This window comes from Spathaspora passalidarum, assembly GCF_000223485.1.
Source record: "Spathaspora passalidarum NRRL Y-27907 unplaced genomic scaffold SPAPAscaffold_2, whole genome shotgun sequence".
NCBI lineage: Eukaryota > Fungi > Ascomycota > Pichiomycetes > Serinales > Debaryomycetaceae > Spathaspora > Spathaspora passalidarum.
Genome location: NW_006767426.1, coordinates 1,879,117 through 1,906,212, shown reverse-complemented (window position 1 = coordinate 1,906,212; position 27,096 = coordinate 1,879,117). Strand labels below are relative to the sequence as shown.

The 27,096-nt window shown below is 35.5% G+C and overlaps 12 protein-coding genes across 12 annotated transcripts; 4 read left to right on the top strand and 8 right to left on the bottom strand. All coding sequences in view use genetic code 12, as the record gives it.

Annotated features, from left to right (window-relative positions):
• Nucleotides 1-11: 11 nt before the first annotated feature.
• PWP2 (snoRNA-binding rRNA-processing protein) lies at nucleotides 12-2,765 on the top strand (the record flags this gene model as incomplete). Its single annotated transcript, XM_007374063.1, has 1 exon — nucleotides 12-2,765. The coding sequence occupies one exon, from the start codon at nucleotides 12-14 to the stop codon at nucleotides 2,763-2,765; it is 2,754 nt and encodes a 917-aa protein (XP_007374125.1).
• Nucleotides 2,766-4,604: 1,839 nt separating this feature from the next.
• GSY1 (glycogen (starch) synthase) lies at nucleotides 4,605-8,447 on the top strand (the record flags this gene model as incomplete). The annotated part of the gene is made up of 1 exon (XM_007374061.1): nucleotides 4,605-8,447. One exon carries the CDS (start codon nucleotides 4,616-4,618, stop codon nucleotides 6,491-6,493), a length of 1,878 nt encoding a protein of 625 aa, XP_007374123.1.
• On the bottom strand, nucleotides 6,681-8,393 carry SPAPADRAFT_54658 (uncharacterized protein; the record flags this gene model as incomplete). Its single annotated transcript, XM_007374062.1, has 2 exons — nucleotides 6,681-8,149; nucleotides 8,267-8,393. The coding sequence occupies 2 exons, from the start codon at nucleotides 8,391-8,393 to the stop codon at nucleotides 6,681-6,683; spliced, it is 1,596 nt and encodes a 531-aa protein (XP_007374124.1).
• Nucleotides 8,448-9,148: 701 nt separating the features above from the next.
• On the bottom strand, nucleotides 9,149-10,921 carry SPAPADRAFT_59969 (uncharacterized protein; the record flags this gene model as incomplete). The annotated part of the gene is made up of 1 exon (XM_007374060.1): nucleotides 9,149-10,921. The coding sequence occupies one exon, from the start codon at nucleotides 10,869-10,871 to the stop codon at nucleotides 9,207-9,209; it is 1,665 nt and encodes a 554-aa protein (XP_007374122.1).
• Nucleotides 10,922-12,704: 1,783 nt separating this feature from the next.
• Nucleotides 12,705-13,467, bottom strand: SPAPADRAFT_59968 (uncharacterized protein; the record flags this gene model as incomplete). Its single annotated transcript, XM_007374059.1, has 1 exon — nucleotides 12,705-13,467. One exon carries the CDS (start codon nucleotides 13,192-13,194, stop codon nucleotides 12,982-12,984), a length of 213 nt encoding a protein of 70 aa, XP_007374121.1.
• Nucleotides 13,468-14,948: 1,481 nt separating this feature from the next.
• SPAPADRAFT_59967 (uncharacterized protein) lies at nucleotides 14,949-15,947 on the bottom strand (the record flags this gene model as incomplete). Its single annotated transcript, XM_007374058.1, has 1 exon — nucleotides 14,949-15,947. One exon carries the CDS (start codon nucleotides 15,945-15,947, stop codon nucleotides 14,949-14,951), a length of 999 nt encoding a protein of 332 aa, XP_007374120.1.
• Nucleotides 15,948-16,606: 659 nt separating this feature from the next.
• Nucleotides 16,607-18,031, top strand: SPAPADRAFT_133564 (uncharacterized protein; the record flags this gene model as incomplete). Its single annotated transcript, XM_007374057.1, has 1 exon — nucleotides 16,607-18,031. The coding sequence occupies one exon, from the start codon at nucleotides 16,607-16,609 to the stop codon at nucleotides 18,029-18,031; it is 1,425 nt and encodes a 474-aa protein (XP_007374119.1).
• Nucleotides 18,032-18,119: 88 nt separating this feature from the next.
• On the bottom strand, nucleotides 18,120-19,493 carry BUD22 (Bud22p; the record flags this gene model as incomplete). The annotated part of the gene is made up of 1 exon (XM_007374056.1): nucleotides 18,120-19,493. The coding sequence occupies one exon, from the start codon at nucleotides 19,491-19,493 to the stop codon at nucleotides 18,120-18,122; it is 1,374 nt and encodes a 457-aa protein (XP_007374118.1).
• A 13-nt stretch (nucleotides 19,494-19,506) lies between these two features.
• SPAPADRAFT_70629 (tRNA:m4X modification enzyme) lies at nucleotides 19,507-22,184 on the top strand (the record flags this gene model as incomplete). The annotated part of the gene is made up of 3 exons (XM_007374054.1): nucleotides 19,507-19,519; nucleotides 19,641-20,645; nucleotides 20,682-22,184. The coding sequence occupies 3 exons, from the start codon at nucleotides 19,507-19,509 to the stop codon at nucleotides 20,888-20,890; spliced, it is 1,227 nt and encodes a 408-aa protein (XP_007374116.1).
• On the bottom strand, nucleotides 21,111-22,169 carry TMA19 (Tma19p; the record flags this gene model as incomplete). The annotated part of the gene is made up of 1 exon (XM_007374055.1): nucleotides 21,111-22,169. One exon carries the CDS (start codon nucleotides 22,114-22,116, stop codon nucleotides 21,613-21,615), a length of 504 nt encoding a protein of 167 aa, XP_007374117.1.
• Nucleotides 22,185-22,322: 138 nt separating the features above from the next.
• Nucleotides 22,323-24,788, bottom strand: DAP2 (Dap2p; the record flags this gene model as incomplete). Its single annotated transcript, XM_007374053.1, has 1 exon — nucleotides 22,323-24,788. One exon carries the CDS (start codon nucleotides 24,786-24,788, stop codon nucleotides 22,323-22,325), a length of 2,466 nt encoding a protein of 821 aa, XP_007374115.1.
• Nucleotides 24,789-24,868: 80 nt separating this feature from the next.
• On the bottom strand, nucleotides 24,869-26,764 carry SPAPADRAFT_59962 (glycosyltransferase family 32 protein; the record flags this gene model as incomplete). Its single annotated transcript, XM_007374052.1, has 1 exon — nucleotides 24,869-26,764. The coding sequence occupies one exon, from the start codon at nucleotides 26,053-26,055 to the stop codon at nucleotides 25,108-25,110; it is 948 nt and encodes a 315-aa protein (XP_007374114.1).
• Between the last annotated feature and the right edge of the window lie 332 nt (nucleotides 26,765-27,096).

The following is a 27,096-nucleotide window of genomic DNA, read 5'->3' as shown; positions in this document are numbered from 1 at the left end:
AATTAACGAAAATGAAATCCGATTTCAAGTTCTCTAACTTGTTAGGAACAGTTTATAGAAAAGGTAATCTCTTGTTTACTGAAGATGGAACCAAATTACTTTCACCAGTGGGCAATCGTGTCTCCTGTTTTGATCTTATTAATTCCCAATCATTCACGTTCAATTACCAACATCGGAAAAATATCAGCTGTATAGCCTTGAACAAACCAGGTACATTGTTGATTTCTATTGATGAAGATGGTAGAGCTATACTTGTGAACGCAGTCCTGCGTGTTGTCTTGCATCATTTCAATTTCAAAGCCAAAGTATACGACATTAAGTTCAGTCCTTGTGGTCATTACTTTGCCGTGGCCATGGCTAGATTCATTCAAGTTTGGAAAACTCCTGATGTCAGCGAAGATAGACAATTTTCTCCATTCATAAGACATAGAATATATCTGGGACATTACAACGATGTCACGAGCATTACTTGGTCTCAAGATTCTCGTTTCTTTATAAGTACTAGTAAGGACATGACTGCTAGAATTTTTTCCCTTTCCAGTGATGAAAAAGACGTTACTATGACTTTCTCGGGACATCGAGATTATGTTGTTAATGCTTTCTTTAGTGCTGATCAAGAAGTCATATATACAGTCAGTAAAGATGGAGCATTGTTCAAATGGGAATACACCGAGAAACCAGTAGAAAGTGATGATGAAGATATGGAAGAAGAGGAAGGCGTCGCTAAACCAATGAGTTGGAGAATAACTAGAAAAGATTTCTTTCATGCTGACGGTAAATTAAAATGTGCTACTTTCCATCCTCAATCTAACTTATTAATTGTTGGTTTTACCAATGGTGAATTCAGAATTTATGAAATCGAAGAGTTCAATCTTATACAACTGTTGAGTATGGGTCAAAATTCCATCAATACCGTCACCATAAATAAAACAGGAGAATGGTTGGCCTTTGGATCTGCTAAACTTGGACAATTATTGGTTTACGAATGGCAATCAGAATCATATATTCTTAAGCAACAAGGACATTTTGATTCCATGAATACCTTGGCATATTCTCCTGATGGATCTAGGTTAGTTACAGGATCTGATGACGGTAAAATTAAGATTTGGGATGTTCAATCTGGATTCTGTCTCTTCACATTCACGGAACATACTTCTGCAGTCACTGGAGTTCAATTTGCTAAACGTGGACAAGTTTTATTTTCAAGTTCTTTGGATGGTACTATACGAGCATGGGATTTAATCAGATTTAGAAACTTCAAGACATTTACTGCTGCTTCAAGAATCCAATTCAATTGTTTGGCAGTTGATCCAAGTGGTGAAGTTGTATGTGGTGGGTCTCAAGACACTTTTGAAATTTATGTGTGGTCGGTCCAAACTGGTCAATTATTAGACTCTTTAAGTGGACATGAAGGTCCTATTTCTTGTTTAACCTTTGGTAGAGAAAACTCGGTGTTGGCTTCAGCTTCATGGGATAAGACTATTCGTATTTGGAATATTTTTGCTAGAAATCAAACCGTGGAACCAATCGAGGTCACCAACGATGTGATTTCCTTAACTATGAGACCAGATTGTAAAGAAATTGCTGTCCTGACATTAGATGGACATATTACCATTTTTGATATTGAAGATGCCAAACAATTACATTTAATTGATGGTAGAAAGGACATTATCAATGGAAGATACTTTGATGATAAATTTGTTGCCAAAAATTCTGGTCGTGGGAAATATTTCAAAACTATTGCTTATTCCTTTGATGGATTAACTCTTTTGGCTGCCGGTGATAACAACTCCATTTGTATGTATGATATTGACAATGAAGTGTTGTTGAAGAGATTTATTGTATCGGAAAACATGTCTATTGATGGTACTTTACAATATCTCAACAGTGGTAAAATTACAGATTCTGGTATAAATTCCGATTTGATTGATCGTGATGGAGAATTAAGTGATTTGGAAGATCGTATAGATAACACCTTGCCTGGATCAACTAGAGGTGGGGATCCAGGAGAACGTCGTGCAAGACCAGAAATCAGAGTCAACTCTATTGAATTCTCCCCTACTTCATCAGCATTTGCTGCTGCTTCTACTGAAGGGTTGTTGGTGTATTCAATTAACCAAGATGTTATATTTGATCCATTTGATTTGGATGTTGATGTTACTCCCGAAGCTACCTTGGAATCTCTTAATGATAAGGAATACCTTACTGCTTTGGTTATGGCGTTCAGATTAAATGAAAGTTACTTGATTCATAAAGTATTGGAATCGGTACCGTTAAGTGATATTCAATTAGTTTGTCAAGATTTACCAGTGGTTTATTTGAATCGTGTGTTGACATTCATTGGTGAATTATTAATCAAACAAAACTCGCCACATTTTGAATTTTATTTACTTTGGGTCAAGAATTTATTGATTCAACATGGGAAATATATCAGTGGTCATAGATTGGAATTGCAATCTTCAATGAAATTGTTGTCGCGATTCTTGAATAAGATTGCCAAAGATGTTGTCACTGTTGGAAAGAAGAACGATTATTTATTAAGTTATTTGACGGTTAGTAAAGACTTGAAGGAGGATGTGCCAGAAGAAGAACAAGGATCTGAAGAAAGTGAAGGTGAGGATGTAGTAATGGACGAAGACGAGGATTCTGATGATGAAGGATGGTTACTTCCTAATGAGCATTCCTTGAAGAGTGGTAATGGTATTGTGTTTGAAGTTGATGGGGATGAAGATAGTGATGAGGATGACGAATTAATAGAGGTTTAGCTAGTACATAGAAAAATAGATATAACAGAGTAAAAATATCGCATCTTCCACATGAATAAACAATGTAATCATTCCACCTCATATAAATTCTGACGTAAGCATCTTCCTAAGCACAACCCTTGATTCGCTTATCCAGTTCACGTGAATTCGTGCCTGGGGTAATACTCCTAGTTTTTGTGCTTAGCTTTTAGCAGCCTTGTTTCGTAAAAATTAAACTCCAGAAAAATAAATTCTTTGCTAAAATAAAAAAAGAAAGATATTTTTGGACGAAAAAATTCCGTTTGCGGGAGGGGCTAATCATTTAAGGAACTTAACGAACAATGAGATGACCGGACACAAAACGAATTTCTCGGTTTTTTTGTCAAGCTCAAGAAGGTTAAATTATTATGAAAATGTGTATGTCATTAATTAAAGTCATTCACTCGAAATAATTGGCGGAATTGTCAACACATATTGGACAATGCATCGAAGTGTAAACAGAGCAGATAACGAGATGACACATTTTGGTTTGTACCTACATCAATTAGCGAGACCGCAACATTTCCAATACTGGCCTAGTATTGGAAAGAAATACTGGAATAAACTATAAGAGAAATGGAACGACGTGCATAAACTAATGTGAAGTAAGAATTTCACAGTGTGTATACAAACCTCTCCAAATCGTATGGTGATGTAATTTATTTACGTTATGTCGTTGTGGAACGTTGTAGCGACAAAAATGTGTGAATTTATTTTTTTATTTTGTGTAGTCCAATATAGCTGCAGCTTGCAGAAACTTTTCATTTGGGCTGGTGCATCCAATTATTCATATGAAACTGCCACATAAACCGGACATAAACCAATACTCGCGTATGTTTATACAAGATCAATGTGAACAACTGAATCCAAGAACTCAGACTTATGTCAAGTAAACCATCTGCAATTGAGCGCTGGCTTAGTAAACAAATTCGATAGAAGATGTTTTTTTTTGCCTCTCCCCACTTTTTTTTTCGAATTTAAAACTGCAACCAAAAAAGGTTTAATTAAACATAATTCAACACATTTTTAAACAACAATAACCCACATTGTAATCTCATAAACTTAGGTACAGATCAGCCACCATGCCCACACAGAAGGGGGCAGATCACTACCGATCTACACAATTGAATTGATCTTTTTTACTGTAGTTTATAAACGTAGACATTCCCAGTAAAAGTCATCTAATTCCAATTCTCGCTTTTTTTTTCTTTCGTAAGAAATTTCAGATTAATTTCAATTCTAATTCGACACTCACAAAGCATTGCGTGCCTACGGATCACTGTACACCTTTCCAGGCATCATCCATCGACTATATATAACTAAACATAGACATATCATACCAATTCAGACAATAATTTCTGAATTGAATCCCCCATTTTTCATTTAATAACAGTCATTTTTTGTTGGAAAATTCCATACATTTTTTTTTTTTTGTGGATTTAATTTTTTGTGTCAACCCACTTTGCCAGCTCCACTTCCATTCCGACTTATTTAAATCCTCCCTGGTTTCTTCCCCTTAAGAAAAAATCATTTACAACCAAAAAACTTTACAACCAATTGAATTGTACTTTTTACTGTTCCCATTGACATTATAATAGCATAAAGTACAAATGACTAGAGACATTAGTAATCACTTGCTTTTTGAAGTTGCAACTGAAGTTGCTCATAAAGTCGGGGGTATTTACTCCGTGCTTAAATCTAAGGCACCAATCACCGTTGCTGAATACAGAGAACGTTATACCTTAATTGGTCCTTTAAACTATCAATCTGCTGCCATTGAAGTTGAAGAATTACCAGTTAAGGACCCATTGATCAAACAAACTTTGGACCAAATGAGTGAACGTGGTATCCGTTGGCTCTATGGTAGATGGTTGATTGAAGGGGCCCCACGAGTTCTTTTGTTCGATATTTGGTCAGCCGGTCACAACTTGAATGAATGGAAGTCTGATTTATGGAACATTGCTGGAATTCCAACTCCTGATCACGATCTGGAAACCAATGATGCCATCTTGTTGGGTTATTTGGTTGCTTGGTTCTTGGGTGAATTGGTTTACAATGACCGTGAAAGAGCAGTTATTTGTCATTGTCATGAATGGTTAGCTGGTATTGCATTGCCATTGTGTAGAAAGAGAAGAATTGATGTTACAACTATCTTCACCACCCATGCCACTATTCTTGGTAGATATCTTTGTGCTGGTTCAACTGATTTCTACAATAATTTGGCTTACTTTGATGTTGATGCTGAAGCTGGTAAAAGAGGTATTTACCATCGTTACTGTATCGAAAGATCGGCTACTCATTCCGCTGATGTTTTCACCACTGTTTCCCATATTACTGCTTATGAATCTGAACATTTATTAAAGAGAAAACCAGATGGTGTCTTACCAAATGGTTTGAATGTTGTCAAATTCCAAGCTGTTCATGAATTCCAAAACTTACATGCTTTAAAGAAAGCCAAGATTAATGAATTTATTAAAGGACATTTCTATGGTAACTATGATTTCGATTTAGAAAACACCTTATATTTCTTTATTGCTGGTAGATATGAATTTAGAAACAAGGGTTGTGATTTCTTTATTGAATCTTTAGCTAGATTGAATCACAGATTAAAGGAAAGCGGATCTAAAATGACCGTTGTTGCATTCATTATTATGCCAGGTAAGACTCAATCATACACCGTGGAAACCTTAAAGGGTCAAGCTGTTATTAAGCAATTAGAATCCACCATTGAAGAAGTTCAAAAGAAGGTTGGTGAAAGATTATTTGAACATTGTGCTAGATATCCAAACTCAAGCCATCAAGGTAAACCAAATAGTGAGGTTCCACTGATTGATGAATTAATTAAGCCAGCTGATCGTGTCTTGTTAAAGAGAAGAATCTTTGCCTTGAAGCGTGAAGGTTTACCACCAATCGTCACCCATAACATGGTTGATGACTCTACTGATCCAATCTTAAACCAAATCAGAAGAGTTCAATTATTCAACCGTCCTGATGATAGAGTTAAAATTATTTTCCACCCAGAATTCCTTAATGCTAATAACCCACTTTTATCCTTGGATTATGATGAATTTGTTCGTGGTTGTCACTTGGGTGTTTTCCCATCATATTATGAACCATGGGGTTACACTCCTGCTGAATGTACTGTCATGGGTGTTCCATCCATTACCACCAACTTGTCCGGTTTTGGTTGTTATATGGAAGATCTTATTGAAAACACCAGTGATTACGGTATTTACATTGTTGATAGAAGAATGAAGTCCGTTGACGAATCAATTAATCAATTAACCGACTACATGTATGATTTTGCTCAAAAGACCAGACGTCAAAGAATTAACCAACGTAACCGTACCGAAAGATTGAGTGATTTATTAGATTGGAAACGTATGGGTTTGGAATACATCAAGGCTCGTCAATTATCCTTAAAGAGAGCATATCCTGATAAGTTCAAGAATGGTGCTAATCCATTTGCCAACTCTGGTAATTTGAAATTGACTCGTCCATTGAGTGTTCCTGGTTCTCCAAGAGGTAAACTTGGTCTGATGACTCCTGGTGATTTAGGTAGTTTACAAGAAGCTCAAGAAAGTTTGAATACTGATGATTATATTGGTTTCACATTGGGTGATGGTGATGACCATGACGAAAATGAAGATGAAGGTCAACACTACCCTTTAACCTTACGAGGTAACTCTGAACCTCCTCAAGATAAGTAAGCTTGTGTTGACTAGAACTATTTTTTTATAATGTTTTTTTGTTGTTTTTGTTTTTATATTCTTTTTTTTAATTTGATATTAGTTCTACCAGTATGTATGATACAGTTTGAGTTGGATTAAAAATACACAGTTTTCGTTAGATGAACTATTAATCTATTACACTCTATTAAAAAAAAGAAAAATTAACCTACCAACTTTGCAATTTAGAAGTGGCCTCACAATAGTCTTCGGACAAGAATGTTGAGCATTCACCCAAAAGCTTATTCTCAATAAATGTATGGTCAACATCAGCATAATGTTGAATCAATTGGGATTCTAGTTTATCTAAGACAAGATAAATATGAGGCAACCACCCTTTAACATGCACCAATTTATTATGCATATCAGCAGTACTGAATGTTATACCCATGTAATCTTCTGGCTTTTCGGTACTATCAGTATTTGCAATATCCCAATAAGAAATTGAATTTGGAATCAATACAGATTTCCCATCGTCACAAATACTTTCACCTCCATTCCAAGTTTCTGGTCTCATATTGAAATCAATCAATGAAGAAACATAATCCAAGGTGAAAGAGAGAGAATCTTCAGGTCTGGAGATTATAAATGCATGAGGTCTGTATAATTCATTAACACATCCACAATCTTTGGTATGGGATCTACCAATTCCAAACCAATATTTTCTATGACTTAATTTCTTAGGCAATAAACTAGCTGGAATTGGTACGAGATTCGTTCCACCTCTCAACTTTCCAGCATTCTTGGTAGGGTCCTTATTAAAGTCAGGACCACTCACTTTATTACATTCCCCGGTATAAACACTACATTGCAATACACGTAACGGATGGAAATTATAAATAAAGTTGATTTCACCTTCTTCAGCATCCATAAATGGGGCCCAATTCTTTTCAATCAAACGAGGCTTAAGTCCATTAATGGACAATCTAGTGATATTGTATGGGTCTTGCAATGGACGGTATACATGCATGGCACGTTTCCAACCAATTTCAGTTCTTAATGCATTGAAAATAATTAAAGGCTCTTGATCAAGTTCACCTTGATCGTTTGTGAATTCATGCAAAACCGCACGAGGATCTTCAGCTCCCAAGATTTCTAATTTATGGTAGGGACCTTGATCTATAATATGAGGTAATATTCCCGGAAATTTCAAATCACTGTTTGGAAACTTGAAATCAGTTAATTCATTCCAATCGTTATCAAATACTTGACCTGAAAGTACGGAGATTGTAGGCCAACTTCGAACAGCATCCTTGGAATAAACAATTCTATTAACCATAAAATGAACATTGTATTTTTCCAACCATACCGCACTACCACAGAATTTCCACCATTTGTTAGCGAGAATACTTTCTTCAGTTTCGTCTTCTTTATCAACAAAGAAATCGCGGTATTCTTGTTTAGTAGCGGATAATTCCTTGAGTTGGTTTCGTAAAAATTTCAAATCGTCATTGTTATTCAAATTAGTGGCAACTGTAGCTGAAAGATTTTCATCGTCATGAAATTCTACCTGAGTACATTTAAATCGACTATCAGTTGATTCCTCTCCGGTTTCAATAAATGAATATCCCGGAACTTTAAATTTCTCGAATTTTAATTTGCTTCTATTTGCACTTATTGGTGAGTTATGCTTTGTTTCTGTTGGTTTACTACCTTGAAATAATGTCGAGCTGAAATACCAAGCATTTATATTAAGGACCAATATGAGTATGTATAAAGCAATACCAGCGACTCGGGTTACTCGGGCTTGCCTACTTCCATCTCTTGTCTTTGGTGAAAAGCTTTTGTGGACGAAAAATATCGCAATAGGAGTGAAAATGGTCAAAGCTGCAAGATATGCCGTTTGAGTAGATAACTCTATATTGGGTACTTCTACAGTCATATCTCTATAAGCTTTGAAATGCTTGCGTTTATTGTTAAGGAAGTGTTATTGGCTTCCACTAAATCTGGATTTTATTAAAAAATGTGTAATTCCCATCAGATTTACCCTAGGTTCACGTGCCCCATCAAATCGCGTAAAAAATTTATCTAAAATAAAATTGCTCTCCGCCTCATTGTTAGCCCTGGTTATATTTTTAGATTATGCTCCATGCACCAAAGATAACTTTGCTTCCGGGTCTTGTTGCCCTCGGTGTAATTGGCAAACTACAACGATCATGTTAGACCTTTAAATTATGCAACAATACGCTGTATAGTAATTGATTGTCTGTTAGAAATATAGAAGATGATCAGGAGGTGTTTCAAATTTTTATTGTTTTTTTTTTTTAGAATTGCCGTCTAGAATAAGGCGTCATGTGTGGTGCCAACTTAAAAGTATAAATCTTGAAAATGTTGCAATTCTTGTCTTGTGTATTGCACGACCTCTTCTGATCTAGATCTCTTTGTTTCTACTAGTAATGTGTTTATAGAGCATGCTTTTATGGTGGAGTCTCGAGGAATTAGACTGTTGCCCGTGTTTTGAAAGTGAATTTAAGCCCGGCATTTGATTTAGATAAAGAAAATATTTAATTAAGGATAAATTGTGAATTTCCATGGCATATGCCCCACAAGCAGAAAGTATGGATCTTATCTACAGTACTAGCTTGATTCTACTTCGTTACACCTCTGATCCAGGTAAAAGATCTACAAGTTTGATTGAGAAATAATAATGCATTTATTAAATATCTAGGCTTACTCTCTATGATGTAATTTCTTATTAATCCCACTTCATATTCTTCTCGGAATATTGACAGTATTCTTGAGCTAAATAAGTAGCACATTCACCTAGCAATTGATTCTCGTAATAAATATGTTTCTCATCAGCATAGTGATGAAGCAACTGGTGTTTATCAACGTCCAAAGTCTTTAAAATATGGCTCAACCAACCTTTTACATGAACTATTCGATTCGTCTTGTCGGCCTCACTGAAAGTTATACCCATGTAATCAGTAGGTATTGAGTTACTATTGGTGACACTGTCTATATCCCAATAAGCAATCGAATTAGGAATCAATACTGATTTCCCATCTGAACATCTACCTTCCTGCTCATGCCATGGTTCAGGATTAATATTAAAATCAATCAATGAGCTTACATAGTCCAAGGTGAAATTAAGTCCTTCCTTGGGACGAGATATTATAAATGCATGCGGACGATATACTTCGTGTAAACATCCACAACCTTCGATATGAGATCTTGCTATTCCGAACCAATAGTATCTCAGTTGTAACTTCTCTGGAAGGAAATGTGGGGGGATTTTAACAATATTTGTACCCCCTCTTAATTTACCGGCATTGTCATTGGCATTTTTATTAAAATCTGGTCCACTTACCTTTTCACATTGTCCAGAAGTAATATCACACTGAATAATTCTCAACGGATTGAAGTTGTATACAAAATTTATTTTATTTTCGTTAACTGAATCCATAAATGGAGCCCAGTTCTTTTCTCTAAAACTTCTCTTTTTACCTTTGATATTCAACATAACAATATTATAGGAATCGTGTAATGGACGATATATATGCATAGCTCTATTCCATCTGATGTTAGATCTTCTTGAATTGAAAACAATTATCGGTTCTTGATCCAGTTCTCCTTGGTTATTGGTAAATTCGTGCAATATAATTCTTGGATCTTCAGCACCTAAAACATTCTTGATGTCTCGTTTACCAGGGTCAATATAATGTGGCAATATAGTAGGGAAGGTTAAATTGGAATTTGGGAACCTGAAATCCATAATTTCATTCCAATCACTGTCAAATACTTGTCCTGCAAGCATGGATACTGTCGGGCTATTTCTACGGGCCGCAACTGTATACACAACTCTATTGACCATGAAATGAACCTTGTACTTGTCCAACCATACTGAACTACCACAGAATTTAAACCATTTTGTTTCAAGAACTTCACTCTCCGACAAGTCGTTATCTTGGAAACACAAGTTATAAATCAGTCGGGTTTTCAGTAATTGCTTGACCTGTTTTCTTATCCGTTTTAAATCTTCTGGTTGATTTAATTCAAATAATTGCGAAGCTTGAACATTTGAATTATCTTCAAATTGAACTTGTGAGCACTTGAAATCGTTTTGGAGTTCTTTATGTGTTTCAATAAAAGAATATGCAGGTACTTTAAACGGTTTATAGTTCAAGTCATATAATGAATCACTGACGGCGGAATTAAGCAATGGTGGCTGTAACTGACTGGGTTCGACATAGGAATTATTTAATGCTATCAAGAAGTTTACAACCATAAGACATAGTGTCAAAGAAAGAATTCTTATTAACCTTGATCCCTTGGCCAGGAACTTATATATTGCAAATAAAGCCAATGAAACAGCTGTTGCTATTGCTAAATGAAACAGGGATGCTGAGCTATGAATCATCCCGTATTAAAATATGCAAACTTTTTGTAATCTTTGACCAAATTAAAGATGAAAGAAGAAATTAAGAAAAAAAAAACGAATCTAAGGATTCCCAAGGAAGTTTAAGAATATTTCCAAGATTTTGGAATTCCATAAAGGGTACCCGAACCTGCGTCTTAATCTCGCATATATGCGATGAATTATTTTTCAAATTTGTTATAAACCTCGTGTGAACTAAAAGATTACTATTGTTTACAAATTTTACCATGGGTAGGATGAGGCCTCGTGGTATAGATGTTACAGTGATCTAGGTTCGCTCCTAATTATGCATAGTTTATCTCTTAGTTTTCCTCAAAATGCCACAAACTCTTTGTCTAAAAAATGCAGCAACGCTAGAAAAAATAAGTAGCAACTGAAAAAAATGCCTTGATGTTGCAACCACAATGAAAATAAAGAAATAGAAGCCAACAGTACTTGAATGTTTGTGTCATACTTCGCCTCGTTATTCAAAAAAACACTAGCTAAAGTTTGTATTTGTCACACGAGTGGTATTGCTGATATTGAATTAAGGGGGTTAGGGATAACATATTTTTATCGTTCTTCTTACAGTGTAATGTTTCAGTTATTTTTTGGGGGATTATTTTTTACTCACAAAATATTTTTAGCAGCTCTTTTTGGTCATAAATTTTTATCAGGGGGGGGTTGGGAAGTTCTTGGCCAGTTTTACACATTCGTAATTGATGAAGTGTTTATCATTACTAAAGACATTCGTCAAAAATAACAAGCATAATTAAACATCGGATTACTTTGAATGCACTAGATCAAATGCATATCTGAATGAAGTTGATTTTGTAATAATAACATTACAATTTAAAACGTTCCCTATTGTTTTGAGGGGCTATGCTAAAGTATATACAGAAATCATTTTTTTGCACAACGGAGTTTGCTTTTGAGTAAGTTTTACTAACTTTAGTCTGCTTATGTAAAAAATTAAATCACTCACTCTGGAAGACAACCTTATTGCATTCTCAACAGGAAACAGTATTCCCGCAGACTGCAAGTTACGGCACCAAGCTACGGCGCCAAGCTCATTGATAATCTTGCTAAAAAAGTTAATTTACACAGAGTGTATAAGTTGCACACACTACACTATTGATATTATTATGGTTCTATTTTATTATTTTGATCAATCTATTTCTAGTTATTTTTTTTTTATATTTGGTGACGATTTTAGTTATAAACAACAAAAAACATTTATTAAAATATCTGGCAAGATGGAAGTCGGTCTATCAAGTTATTAATAGCACCAGGAAAATACCAGTTTACGAAAAATCTCATGTATATTTTTTATTCATTTTTGAATACCAGACCATGAAAGAAAAGTGATAAATAAGAGATAATATAAAGTTGGGTCTTTTTTTTTTTGCATTCGCCATTAGGTTTACATCATCCTACTTCGCTTTCAATGACTGTCTTCCAAAATGGCAATAGGTCTTCTGGATGAAACTAAAAGCCTCCACCCCACTATGTACCTTATACACTTGCTCCATCTATAAATAACTGTAACACTAACATCTCTGCGCCATTTTTTTATTTGTGTCCCACGTGTTCTAGAATTAATTGTTGCTCGAATCCTGCTTAATGTAGTAATACCGATCTGAGGCACAGGTATATTTTGCCGAATTATTGCACAATCATATTGTCTTTTTTAGTTTTGACATATAAATTTTGTGTATTTATGAAATTTCCAATCTCTTTAGTGATGACTTGGACACAAATAGCTAGTTTTCATAGCAAGAAATGAGAATGAGATCTTGTGACAACTTTGTCAAGATTTACTAATAATGAAAAAAAGCCTCACTTTCACTATGAATTTTTTTCTACTGAGCAGGAAAAATAAAACTGGGTTTGCCTGGAATATTGACATTCAGAGTATAGATTCTTAAATGAGTAAACTTTGACCACATAGTTCACATGTTTGAGTGATATACTTAGTGCCAAAAGCAAGTGGAGATTCGGCCTCTGACAACTTCCGACTTTTTACGAGTTCTTTACTGGCTATCGAAGGTTTATGGAAGAACCGCTGAAATCAACCCTATGTGATCAATTTCAACAAATCTTAGTTGAAAGTTCATTTCAATATTCTTCCACCAGCTTCCCTAATTTTATAAGCACATTTACCTATGACTTTGACAATTTGATAAAGACCATAATAATCGGGCTTTGATAGTAGGTTATTTCTTGTTATGTTTATAAACCTATTGGCCTTTTGTAAAAGTAATAGCACATCGAAAACGATAACAAAATATTCTTGATAGTCGTGGCCGGATTTCCCAATGATCATATCCTTCTTCTCCAAAAAGATATAGAGGGTATGGTCTAAGATTTTCTAAGTTAACAACAACATTCATTGTACATTGGTGTCAAGTTTTTTGTGGGCATTTTTGGTTGATCCCAGTTGCAGAAGTTAGCTTTGGATGAAGATAATTCATCACCACAAAAGAATCTCAATCTCTCAAATATTTTTAACCAACATCGCCTGTTATATGTTATTCCTTAACCAAATTGATAATTTAGAAGTGGCATCAATAGGAACTGCATTTTCTTGATCTTTGTTCGTCATTTTTCTAATCTTTGATGTGTCAAGTAGATGGCACTGATAAAATTAAAAAGAAAAAATCATTTGGACATCTTAGAATTATTTAGCCCTCTTTTCGATTTATTAGTATTAAAAATGAAAAAGTAGGATCAAGTTCATTAAAAAACGGGTTATTTAACTTGATTAATTGGTGAACTTTAAAATCTCTTCATTTAACAGGTCTTAATCTCTTTTTTTTTCGCAACATTTTGACCGATTCTTAACAAAATACTACGCCCCTGATTTTTGTTATATTGAACAAACGAAATTACAATCTAAAGAAGTTAATATATTGTAACATTAAGCTAACAAGATAAATATTATTTTAATAGATTTAGGACCATTTGAAAATGGTTGCAAAAAGCTGTCGATATATTCTACCACGTGACTTAATTTATTATGAGCCCTTTTAAAATTCATAACCATCGAAACAAGAAAAGGACTTCGTGGCCAAGTTGGTTAAGGCGTGAGACTGTTAATCTCAAGATCGTGAGTTCGACCCTCACCGAGGTCGTCCATTTCTTCGTTGCCTTTATGGCCAAGTTGGTAAGGCACCTCACTAGTAATGAGGAGATCGTCAGTTCGAATCTGGCTGAAGGCATTACTTTTTTAAATTTTGATTATTCGGTCTAGAATAGTGGTTGTATAGGACAATATTGTATTTTTTTTCTTGATCTGGAATTAAAGTGTATTGAACGAGTTAAGGTCCATCTCAATTTTTGGTGCGAAAATAAGTTTGTTTTTTTCTTTGTGGAGTTAAAGTGGGAGACAATGTTTGTGGGACAGCACGCTTTGATTACTGGAGGCAGTCGAGGGATTGGTCTTGCTATAGCGAAGCAATTATCGAAATATGGAGCAAACATTACATTGATTGCAAGAAGCAGCAATGAAAATACATTATCGCAACTTTCTACAAGTTATAGTCAAATTCATAATTTTCAAACTGTTGATCTATTGAATGTAGTCAATGGAGGTGAGGTTAATATTCCTAAGGATGTCAGCATGTTGGTGAATTGTGCTGGTATAACTACTCATTCGTTATTATCTCAAACTTCAAAGGAAAATATTGTTGATACTGTAAACTTGAATTTGACAGTTCCTATTATTCTAAGTCAACAAGTTGTAAAGCCAATGCTTAGAAATAGAAAGAAGAATCCCTCTATATTGAACATTTCTTCAGTTTTATCAATGACTGATTATAAAATGGCAGGTACCTCGGTATATACTGCATCTAAAGCAGGTCTATTGGGGTTTACAACCAGCTTAGCTAATGAGTTACGTGGAAAGGTTCGAGTTAATGCATTGTTGCCTGGATTAGTTAGAGAAACAGAAATGGGATCAAGTGTTAAAATGAGCGAAGATTTACCTATTGTCAGCCTAGATTGTGTTGTAAGAGAAGCTGTCAAAATACTAGGGGGAGATATGAATGGTAAATGTGTAGTTCTTGATAAGGAACATCCCTATATATTGAAGTCGTCAATTATTGAATCATCATAAATATGCAAATTTTGGGCTAATTCGGAATGTCCGGTATCTTCTAACCAATATAAGAATTCATCAATGTTAACATTAGGGCCTTGAATTGTTAAAAGCGTTTTAACAATTGATTTGTATGAACTGATTTCAAATTGTTCATTCAGGCAAAGATAATATATTCGCAACATGTTGATTGTTTCCTTTAGATTTCTAAATCTTTCACCTAACTTTCCAGAGGAATTCTTATAACAGTATTGACAGAGATTGGTTAATCCTAGGAACAACATTTTATTCTCAGGATACAAGGAATTGTAAAGTGATTCTGAATCAGGAACAAATGCTAACCATCTGCTTGCAAATACAAGGATTAAGTCGTTTGTATGTTCTAACACCGAGTCATCTCTCGCTAGCTCAGACCTGGTGTAGTGAACTATATTTGTTAGTATAGTCACTAGAATAGTGTTTATATTTGGATGTTGTGGATCCTGCTTAAGTAACGAATAGACAATATTAAGAAAATGTCCTCTAGTCAATCCATTCTGATTCTCTATTGCATTGAACGTTTGCAAATTGACCTTCAGGTGAAGTATAGAAAGTAACTGGTTTGCATTTAGAAACTTATTCCAGTATCCGATATTATAAAGCTGCCAAAACGGGCCCAACTTGTTTAGGAAATTCCCGTTCAAAACCTCAAGATCAACATCAGTGTCTTGCCAAAAGGCATAATTCATAGCCTGGGCAATATAGTCATACCCTTCTTCTCTCAACCATTGAATAACCATCGGTATAAGCATATACAATACATTTTTATGGACACAAAGTAAATGTATCAAGTAACCCAAGTAGAAATCATGCCGGTGCTTACCGTACACATCCTCTGGTTCCAAGTGAAACCACCCGTCTATATCATCATTTAGGGTATGGTGATATTGCCTTATACTTAGAGGTAATGTTTCGGGATCAAATAGTAATGTCTGATTCATCTTGAAAAATGTTGTCTTTGTCGTTTTGGTAATTTCTTTCCCAATAACATGCAGACATAATGTGGAAAGTGAGGGAAAAGTGTCTGACACCATCAATGAATTGAAAATTGCCTTGACTATTGTAAAGATTTCACAATATTCAAGAAATAGCTCCTGGGAAATGAATGACAGTAAACCCTTGAATGAAAACTTATCGCTATAGTCATGCTCAACTATTTCCTCCTCTAATTCTTCAGTGTCTGTGCATATTGTATACTCTAAATCACTCGGGTCACTATCAGTTACCCTTTTTACAACTTTTGTCCGTCTAACTGGCCTCGGATTCTGGCGCCGCTTCCTCAGTTTCCTCGGTAATGGATTAACAGTAATGATAAACAATGATGGATTCTTCAAATTCAAATCATTAAGTAGATGGATTTTCGTGAGCAATGGTCGAACAATCCTTTTGAACTTACCAATTGTTATATCTTCACGTAAAGTATACTTTTGCTTTGACATTTCATGCTTATTCGTTATCGGCAGTTTGATCTCGAAGGGCTTTCCCGCTTGAAAAATCTACGCGCATTTTTCAGACAGACAAAGTTTCATTCAAGTAGCTAACATTCCTCCCCTCCCTCCCCCCTATTTTTAATACCAGAACTCAAGACAGAATAAGCTAGATGCTCAAACTTATAGCAATTACTTATCTAGCAGCTTCAGTAGCTTGCTCGATCAAAGGAGTCAGCCCAGAAAACCAACACTTGTATGAACCAGTAATTATAGATGACGTCCAATACTGGCACTGTCTCAATGATTCCTCAATCAGACTAACTTACAACCAAATCAATGACAATTATTGTGATTGCCCAGATGGATCAGATGAACCGGGCACAAATGCTTGCGAAAATTCCAAGTACTACTGTGAAAATAAAGGACATTTCCCAGCTTATATCGACAGTTTTAAGCTCAATGACGGGGTGTGTGACTATGACGTTTGTTGCGATGGTTCAGACGAACCTGAAGGTTGCGAGAATAAATGCGATGTGATTCATAACCAGTATGTTGAGTATAAAGAAAACGTGGAAAAGTTTATGGCCACTTCTTTGCAAACCAAAGAAAAGTATTTGCAGGTTGCCAAGACTAAAAAGGAAAAGTTGCTGAATGATAAAACTAGATTGGAACAACAATTGTCTCTGGCACAGAAGCAACTAGAAAGATTAAGACTCGAGTTAGAAAACAAGGAATTAGAAGCTGAATTGGAGGAACCTTCCGTTTATGAAGCTTTATCTGACCATTTTGTTAACTTGAATCAGAAATTACAAGCTAACAAGGAAATACTTTTTACCAAGAATTCCCATATTGACACATTGGAACAAATATTGCACACATTAGCCAACAACTATAACCCAAATTTCAACGACCCTGCTGTGAAAGAATCAATCAACAAATTCAAGCAGTACATTTCCAACAAACAGGAAGTCAATAACGACATCGGCGACGCACAAAATGTGCTTGAAAAGTTACAACAACAAGCCAAATCTTTAACTCAAGGTGGTGGTGTTGTTCCTACAATTGCAAACACATTCCATTACTATTACCAATTATTCACAAACACCTTCTTGGTAGCACCTCAGGTTCCAAACTTATCCAACCTAGGCAACAATGAATTGTCTTCACAAATAGACCAATTGGAAACACAAGTCAAGAATATTCAGCGTAAATTGCAAGAAGTGGTTTCTAACTTAAACATTAATGCCGGCCCAAATGATATTTTGAGAGCATTTGATACAATTAACAAGAAGATATCAGGCTACCACTACAGAATCAGCCTTTTGGACTCAATATATCAAGACGATGTGTTAATAGGTAGATTCAAGGAGTTCAAAGATAACAAGGTTTACTTTGACTATGGCTCAAGATGTTGGAATGGACCACAAAGAGCTGGTGATGTAGAATTTGTCTGTGGCAAAGGGCCAGATATCGTAAGTGTAAGTGAACCTGAAAAATGTCATTATAATTTTGTTATCCAAGGTGAATCGTGGTGTGAGCCAATGACCGAGGAGGAAATTAGGGCTAACTTTAATATTGATTATGATAAGTTATAACATTTCCACATTATTACAATAGTTTGTTTCTAGTTCGTATATACTATAAAACTATAATGGAATCTATAAAACTTCCTCAATGATAACCTCAATCAAATGTAATCTTCTTACCTTGGAATTTAACCTTTAACATTTCTTCTTGTTTCTTCTTTGCTTCCCAAGAAGGATGAACTGCCTTTGGCTCAGCAGGAGCAGAAGAAGAAGAAGTGCCAGCCTTACGCTCACCTAATGGTGCAGTGTTTGCACCAGTTGGTTGTTCAGCCAATTGCTTCTTTAATTGTCTCTTTCTTTCTCTTTCTTCGTATTCCAATTGACGCTTTTGTCTTTCGTTAGCATATTGTTCTTGTTGCAACTTAACATGTTTAGCATTTTGACCATATTTCTTGGCCCAAATCTTTTGTCTTGCTCTTTGACCACGACGATTCTTACGTTGGGTAGTTAATTCCTTGACGACTTTGTCGTTATCAACGTCGTCGTCACTTTCATCGTCGGATCCTCCTGAGTAGTACCCGGTTGCAAGCTCAGGCAAGTTGTACTTGTTGTCTTTTTCTTCCTCGGAATGCTCGAAAAAGTCGTCTTCTGATTCATCTTGAGACTCGCTTTCAGAAGGCTCTTCATCAGTGACTTCGTTATAATTTACATTTGGATCAGCTTCGAACTTTTCTTCACCTTCGTCATCAGAATCACCTACCAATTTATCATATACGGCAAATTTGTCATATTCTTTTTCCAAGTCTATGTCCTCCTCTTGTTCTTCATCATTATCTTCCAGATCCTCTTCCAGGTCTTCATCTGACTCCTCGTCGCTTTCTTCGTCCAGTTCAGGGGTTTCTCCATCGTGTTCACTTGCATTACCAGTCATCCTCTTTCTAGCTTCTCTTTCTTGCTTGGTAAGATTACCTCTAACCATTCTGAAACTCCATTCAATTTCATTCAAACATGATTTGACAGCCTTATTATTCCAAAGGTTTGATATGAAATTATTCAACTCCTTATTGTTTTGACAGAAAGTCTTGAAGAAACATGACGGGTTAGATGGATTGTTACTGTCGGTGATTATGTCTCTTATTTCTGTCATGATGTAACTTGGTGGGTTGGTTTTTAAGTCCTTACTGAGTAGGATAGTACTAGTTATTCCTTTTATAAGCTTAGATGTGATTAACAATTGGACATTGTCTTCAGACTTAAAGAATTCCAAGTCAGTGCTCTTTTGTTTTAAAAGTCGAGATATTTCCTTTTCAAGCTTCTTAGATGCAGCATGATACTTCATGTGGAATATTTCTGATTTCAAACTATTGATTTGTAGGTTGGCTTCTTCGGGAGTAGTTGGCAATTTCTTCATTAGTTTAGTATTGTGTTTTGCAACTAAAAGTTTCTTCGTATGGGGGAATCTAGGGGATGCATTCTGGAACTTCGACTCTAACAAGTCGAGCTTCCACATTTCATTCTTGTTCTTGACCATTGTATGTTCTGGGATGAGCTTGTTCAGTAACTCTCAATGGGATGAGCTTCTCTAATTTTTTTTTTCCCATTGTGCGCGTATAAAGAGTATGAAAAATTTAACCAGATTGCAATCAGAAGAAAACACTATAAGCAAACACAATGCCAGAGAACAAAAAGAGAAAGATAGAGAAGCAGCCCAAGGAAAGACTCCAATGTGAGTATTTCCTCGAAAAGAAAAACAGAAGATGTGGAATGACAAGAAAGAAAGACCAACGATTTTGTTCCGAACATATGATTCATGATAACAACCAAGAAAGGGTGCCATGTCCATTGGATCCTAATCATACTGTGTGGACTAAGGACTTGCAATCACATTTGAAGAAATGTAATGCTCGACCAAAACATGATCCTTGGTATGAACAAGACTTGAACGTCTCGTTAAAGAATAGGACAGAGGAACAGTTTGATCATGAAGACTTAGCTGAGGATGGGCTCTTTGACAAGTATATTCCAATATTGAAGTCTTTAGAGTATGGCGAACTTCCGCTTAAAGTAAGTTCACATCAAGGATTAACTTCTAGAATGGAAATTGCATCTCGTCAAAAACACGCAACACAGCAGGCAAGCTTGATCGGAAATTTGAAGCTGATGAACTTGTTAAATCCAGATTGTTTCTATGTTGAGTTCGGATGCGGTAAGGCGGAATTATCAAGATTTGTGAATCTGTGTATACTTGAAGATATTAAATCTGAAGATGCCACTTCTGACAACTATGGTTTTGGGTTAATTGATCGTGGCGTAAATAGATTAAAACAAGACAATCGAATCTTGAATGATTGTCAAGACAAACTTAAACCAACAATAAAAAGAACAAGGATAGACATAAAAGATTTAGATCTTGATAAATTCATTTCGGATGTAAGTCTAACAAAGATAGTAAGTATATCCAAACATCTATGCGGTGCAGCCACGGATTTAACTTTGAAGCTGTTGCTCAATTCTTCCATCTTTGAAAATGGAAAATTTGGTGGTGTTCTTATTGCTATGTGTTGCCGCCATGTATGTTCCTATGACCAATTACTCCCCCAGTCTAGACAGTATTTGTCTGAACATGGATTTAAAACTGTTGAATCATTTAATGTGCTCAAGAAATTAGTTTCTTGGGCTGTCAGTAAGACCAGACCAACCGAGAACGAAGAAGACAAAGATACAAAGGAAGAGGAAACTGATAATAAATATGGAATCAATCCTGAAGACAGAGAAAGTGTTGGACTATTAGCGAGAAGGTTGATTGACGAAAGCAGAAAGTATGCTTTAGAGAGAGTACTTGGTGATAAGTACAATGTTGAAATTTTCAAATATATTGATCGTGATACAACTTTAGAAAATGTTGCTCTTGCTATAGTATCTAGATAAGTGCAGTTAATATATTTATACAAAGTCTTCATAGGGTAGAGGAGTGACTTTTTCTCAACCCAATGTTTTCTCGTTGGACTAAATTGTTTGGCAACCGAAATATATTATTTACAAATGTAACACAGAATATTTACAAATTTAAAGAAAAATTCACATGTAATGCATTATTAGACGATATAGCGTAATGGAGATCCAAAACCGTTGGACTTAGTCTATTCAACAGTAGATAGTTTGTATTTCCGAGCAAAAACTTTCGCAGCAAATCAAACCAATGCGGGTTTGCTATTTCGGGACAAGCCGCACGAGATGATTTGTTTAAGCGTCTTTTCTTCCGAAGACATTTGTTATGATCCTGGATGTGATTGTCATTTACTTAACTCTGAATATAACCCAATTGATATCACAATTCATTACTTTAGACTAGTATTTGTAGCAACCCTTGAATTGACCAAAAGTAGTTGTATTTTTTTATTTTTTTACTACGCCGATGTGTATAACTTGTCAAATTCTTCCACTATTTCTGGACATGTTTAACTACAACAATCGGCATGCATGCAAGACCTAAATGGTGAAAACAACAACATACATTGGAAGTTTCAATATATATATATCACGCTTCTCTTTTGATGCGAGGATTACCTACATATACCTAAAAGAAATATGATAATACTTTATTGCCTATATAACTTGATATACTAAAGAAAAACAGTCTCTAAGCTAGCTTAGATCTTGGTTTCCTTAACACCATGCTTCCAGATAGCAACGAAAGGAGTAGTACCATCTTCACGGTAGTTCAACAAAACAACCATAGCATCTGGGTCCATAGATTCACCAGTGTAGAAGTCCCAGTCACCGAAAGAACCCAAGACCTTCTTGACGTAAGCAGTAGCACCCTTTTCGAAAGCTTCAACTTGATCTGGGTCGTTTTCAGCTAAGTAAGCCTTGACCTTCTTCATGTAACCTTTGATGTAAGTGGTGAAAGACTTCTTGTCGAATTGAGTTTGTTGTAATCTGAAAGAGTAAACAACGTTGTTGACGGTTTCAGCACCATCTTCCAAGGCTTCGTCAGCATCTTCAGCAGATGGGTTGGCACCAATATCAATGTCACCTTGACCAACAGTAACCATTTGACAGTCGGCTTCGTAAACGGCACCGTTGACTAACTTGACGTCATAAGCGTCAGATAATAATTCGTCTCCAGAAATAACGTCGGTAAAAATAATCATTGTGAGATATCTACTTGTTCAATTGCAATTGCCGAAGAAAAGAAGAAGGAGGGAAAGAAGAGTTAATTAAAAAAAAATGTCTGATGGGTGATGATGCTGAAAAAAAAATTTTTATTTTCCTTCATTCCTGTATATTACACAAAACCATTATTCTGCTCACGTGTTTCATTTTTACACATGTAGACTTCCTAATTGGGTAGCTAATACTATATAAACTTCCAATCGAATGCCTTACGGAAAAACTCCAATATTCTATCATAAACAATTCGATTACCATTATGATAATTAATCGAATGGTTGCTGTCGGGGAAAATCATAAATTCGAAATTTTCCACATCATGCAAATTAAATTCATCAATTAATTTTAAGGAATGTTGTAAATGAACATTGTCATCACCACTTCCATGTCCAATAAAGAATTTCTTGACATGTGCAAAATTAGTATAATTATGAATAGAACTGGTAATGTAACCATTGTGATTGTTTTCTGGAGTGTCCATGTATCGTTCTGTATAAATCGTATCGTACAATTTCCAATCGGTAACGGGTGCAATTGCAACACCATATGAGAAAACGGGATCCTCTATATCACTTTCCAATGTCTTCAATGTAAGATATCCACCATATGACCAGCCCCAAATTGCTATTCTTTCGGGGTCAACATACAGTCTAGTTGACCAAAGTCTTGCAGCCGAGATCATATCTTTAGATTCATACGTGCCAAGTTGATCACGAACAATAAACTTGAAATCTGAACCAAGTTTGAAGTTGAGATTATTGTATCCAGTCCCTCTACCATCAACTGACACAACAATTGCATCCAACTCAGCAGCTACTACTGAACTGAATGAAAGCGAATAACGCTTGCTAACTTGTTGTGATCCAGGACCACCATAAATAAAAAACAAGACTGGATACTTCTTCTTGGGGTCGAATTTCAAAGGCAAAGTTTCCATTGCATTAACCAAGAATGTTTCTCCTGACTCATCTGTCAATTCAACAGTTTCATATTTTACCTTAGGAATGTCATATTTGGCCAATTTCTTGACTAATTCCGAATTATCTTCAATTGTTTGGACATGCTTGTTCATTCTCAAGTCATTGATTCTCTGAGTAGGTACACCTGGACCTCTATCACTCAAATACAAAAATCTAGCACCTGCGGAAAACGAAACATCATACCAGCCTTCTTTTGTAGTAATGTCTTTAATATATGGCAAACCATCATTAGTACGATCCAACAAGTTTACGGAATGCACATGACGCTCGATAGACAGTTTCTTAGTACTGGTGAAATATACTTGGTTATTAGTATAGTCATACGCTTCCACGCCATTCACAACTTCCCAATTACCTTTAGTCAACAATTGCCCCTTAGGATTTTCAGGTGGGCTAAAATAAGCTAAATGATTATACCCTCCTTCAGTAACTGTGTCAATATATCCGTCGTATTTCCTACCCAAGGTCTTGTTCTTTGGAACATATATAGTATTGGAAGTAATTTCAAACCAAGAGTTCTTGGCATTGGATTTACGAATTAAATCAACATTGTCACCGTCTACAAGATATATTTCTTGCTTGTTACTAGCTCTATTGGTAGTCTTGACTAATATTGATTCACCAATCCAAACAACTTCAGTGATTAATCTCTCCTTTGGTTTAATGGTATGAGATTTTAATTCGTGTTGAGCTAATTTGTCACCAGCTAAATCATAAGTTAATAAATCCACTATTGGGTTTGGATATCCTGCTTTTGGATATTTAATCTTGGAAATTTCAGGATAGTCTTCAAATTTGTCGTGAGTGTAGTAGGGAATAGTGAATTCAGGCACAGCAGTATTGTTTGAGCGCAAGAATGTAAACTTATCACCTTTTGGTGACCACCAAAGTACTATATCTCTGCCAAATACTTCTTCTTCATATACCCAGTCTGGCTTACCGTTAAACAACTGTACCGATCCATCAGTAGTTACTTGTTTCAATGAGTCCAGTTCAATGTTCTTTAAATATATGTTATTGTTATAGATGAATGCAATGTTGGTTGAATCAGGCGACCACGAAACTGTAGATATCAAATCATTCTCGTTGTAAACAGGGCGTATACGCTTGGAATCGACATCTAAGATCCAATACAATGCAAAGGAAGAATGTCTAAAACTCCCAGTGACGTTAGTCTTCAAGACAACCTTCTTCAAATCTGGTGATGCCACGTAATCGGCAATATCATATTCCATATGATTGTGTTTAAATGTTGACTTGTCGATGAGAATATACGAATATTTTTCATCGTCCATCGACTTGACAACTATTTCAAAGCCGTCATCTTTTTCCTGTTTAATAACATATGCTCCCTTGTCATTGTAGATTGAACCTGGTTCACGAATCCACTGGATGGAGGTGTACTTTGGCGCCAAAACCCGTGAATTATAGATCTCATTACTGAATGGAATCTTTTTACCAGTCACACTTCTACGTGACGGACTGGCATAATGTGAAGGCTTATCTGTTTGAAGTATTGATACATTTAATTGGAAATCTTGAATCGTAATAAGTAAGAATGACGCTCCATATACCAATATCCCTAGTATAATACCAAAATAAAAATAGCTCCTAAAGGGTGGTCTTGTACGAGATACTGATTCACCTGAGCCAGGTAACTCTATATATCCCATATTGTCTTGTTATATTGATTGATTAGTTAAGTATAAAGGAGAAATTCTTACGCGGCAAAAACGGAAGTTTCTTTTTATTTGTCAATTTGCTAAATTTGGTAAATGAGTGCCTGCATATAGTTACGTTGTCAAGCCACCACAGCCAAGCCAACAGAAAAACGAATGGCTGCAAACAAGGTAAGTTTAGCCGAGCTGAGTTTTGAGCTAGTCTTTTATTACTTAAAACAAGACAGATATAAATATTGTATTATAATGATAAATAAATGAAAGGAAATATAAAAGAAGCGTCTAGGATGATGTAAGATGTTCTCATTAACATCTAAGTAGAAGGTTTTTCTTGCTTGTCAACTTTCTTGTCATCAACTTTCTTGTCTGCTTTCTTGTCATCAACTTTCTTGTCTGCTTTCTTGTCATCAACTTTCTTGTCTTCCTTCTTCTTATCACCTTCCTTATTTTTATTCTTGTTCTTCTGATCCGTCTTCCACACATTCAGACCAACATGTCTCACATGTGCTCTTGGATCAATAAATTCTCCCTTCTTCAGCTTCTTTGTTGGGTGCATACATTCTTCAGGCAAAATCATTGCATCACCAATGATAATTGGTAATTTGGTCTGGGTAAGGAAAGATTCATTAATTACTGTTTCATAATTGTCAAAATCGGTTTGAAGCACATTGTTTATGTATTTAAAGGTAAAATCAGTAAATCTTCCTGGACCAGTCCAATTTATAACATTATCAGATGCATCTCTACCCATTCTGACACCCAACTGACCGGTTTCTTCTCTCCATAATGTGTGCTCCACAATACTATTAATCAATTCAGCAAGGAAAGGATGTCCCTTTCTTGCCATGATTGTCCAGGTCTGAATCTGGAGTCTACGAGCACAACAGGTTTTCCAATCAGGTCTATCAGATTCAATACCCACCACAAGACCCAAGTTAAGGGTTTTATTCAAGTACAGTTCCTGACTTGAGAACCAATCTTCGATAGGCTTCAATAGCTTGGTATCTAAATCGGTATATATCCCTCCATAAGCATACAAGATTAAATATCGGCCCAAATCACACTGAAGAATGACTTCTGGCATGATATTGTAAGCATGTATGATTTCAGGAACATCAGCATATAACTCTGCAATCATGGCATCACATTCAGCATTGGTCTTTACAATATATTCGTATTCAGGACTTTTATCAAGCCAGGTTTGACGGAGCGTTGTAAAACTTTCGGGGAAATCTGGATGGTCAACTCCAACTTTCCACATTTGCCAGACTTGTTTGGGAATTGGCTCAGAACGATCATATGGGAAAAGTTTCCTCAATTTTTTGAGCACGGTAGTATTATAAGGAATTATGCCGGGATTAGTAGGTTGGAAATTCAATCCTGTTTGCTTATAGTCTGGATTATTCTCTAGTTCATTGAGAAACTCTTCCTTAGGGGACACTTTGTAGGAAAAATAAGAAGTGGGAAAGGATATTGGCAGATCAACCAAACGGTATATTGAAATGAGATAAAAGAATATTATAAAAGAGGCTAGACCAAGTATAACTCGTCTGAATTCTCTATTGTATACCATGGTTTTGATATTCATCACAGAAGTAGGTGAAAAGAAAAAGCGAAAGATAATGAAAAAAAACTTATAAGAAGTGGGTCTTCTTAAAAAAATTAACACTTGGCGCGTCCATATCTATATATGAATAACCTTTCGAGGAATTTATCATCATCAATGAAATTCTGTAACCCTTCTACTATATCAATTTATTTTTTTTTGGAGGGGAAGTTGGGGGAAATTTATTTAAGTTTTCTCATTTTTGTTTTCAAATCCCGTGCCAAAATCTTTGTCGTTTTCAACCGGGGTACTATTATCTTTTCTCTATTTATCTTTGTATTTATGAGTACAAAATTAATTTTCTTGTTATTACTCTTAAAAGAATGTGTTTTATGGTCATCGTACAAGGAAAAGAAGTGGGTGACTCCCTAAAATTTAAAGCTTCATGTATAAAAATGTAGCTTTATTGTTCTTGGTATTTATAAATTTAGATTTGTGGGTCACAAGATTGTTAAAAGTTTATTGTTAATTTCGCGCCCATTGTAAGTACAGAATAGGAATGAGGTCTTATAACTTTTAACCCGCCTTAAGTCTACATGTTGCATTACAATGGGAACACGATCACAAAAAAATATAAAATTATCTTCAATTCAGAAAAAATATCTAGAATTCAAAAGAATAACCAAGAAAATATCGCTTCCTTTTTCCACATGCGTGATTTTGATCACTATGACCAAAGGCAGAGCCCGTGTTGTT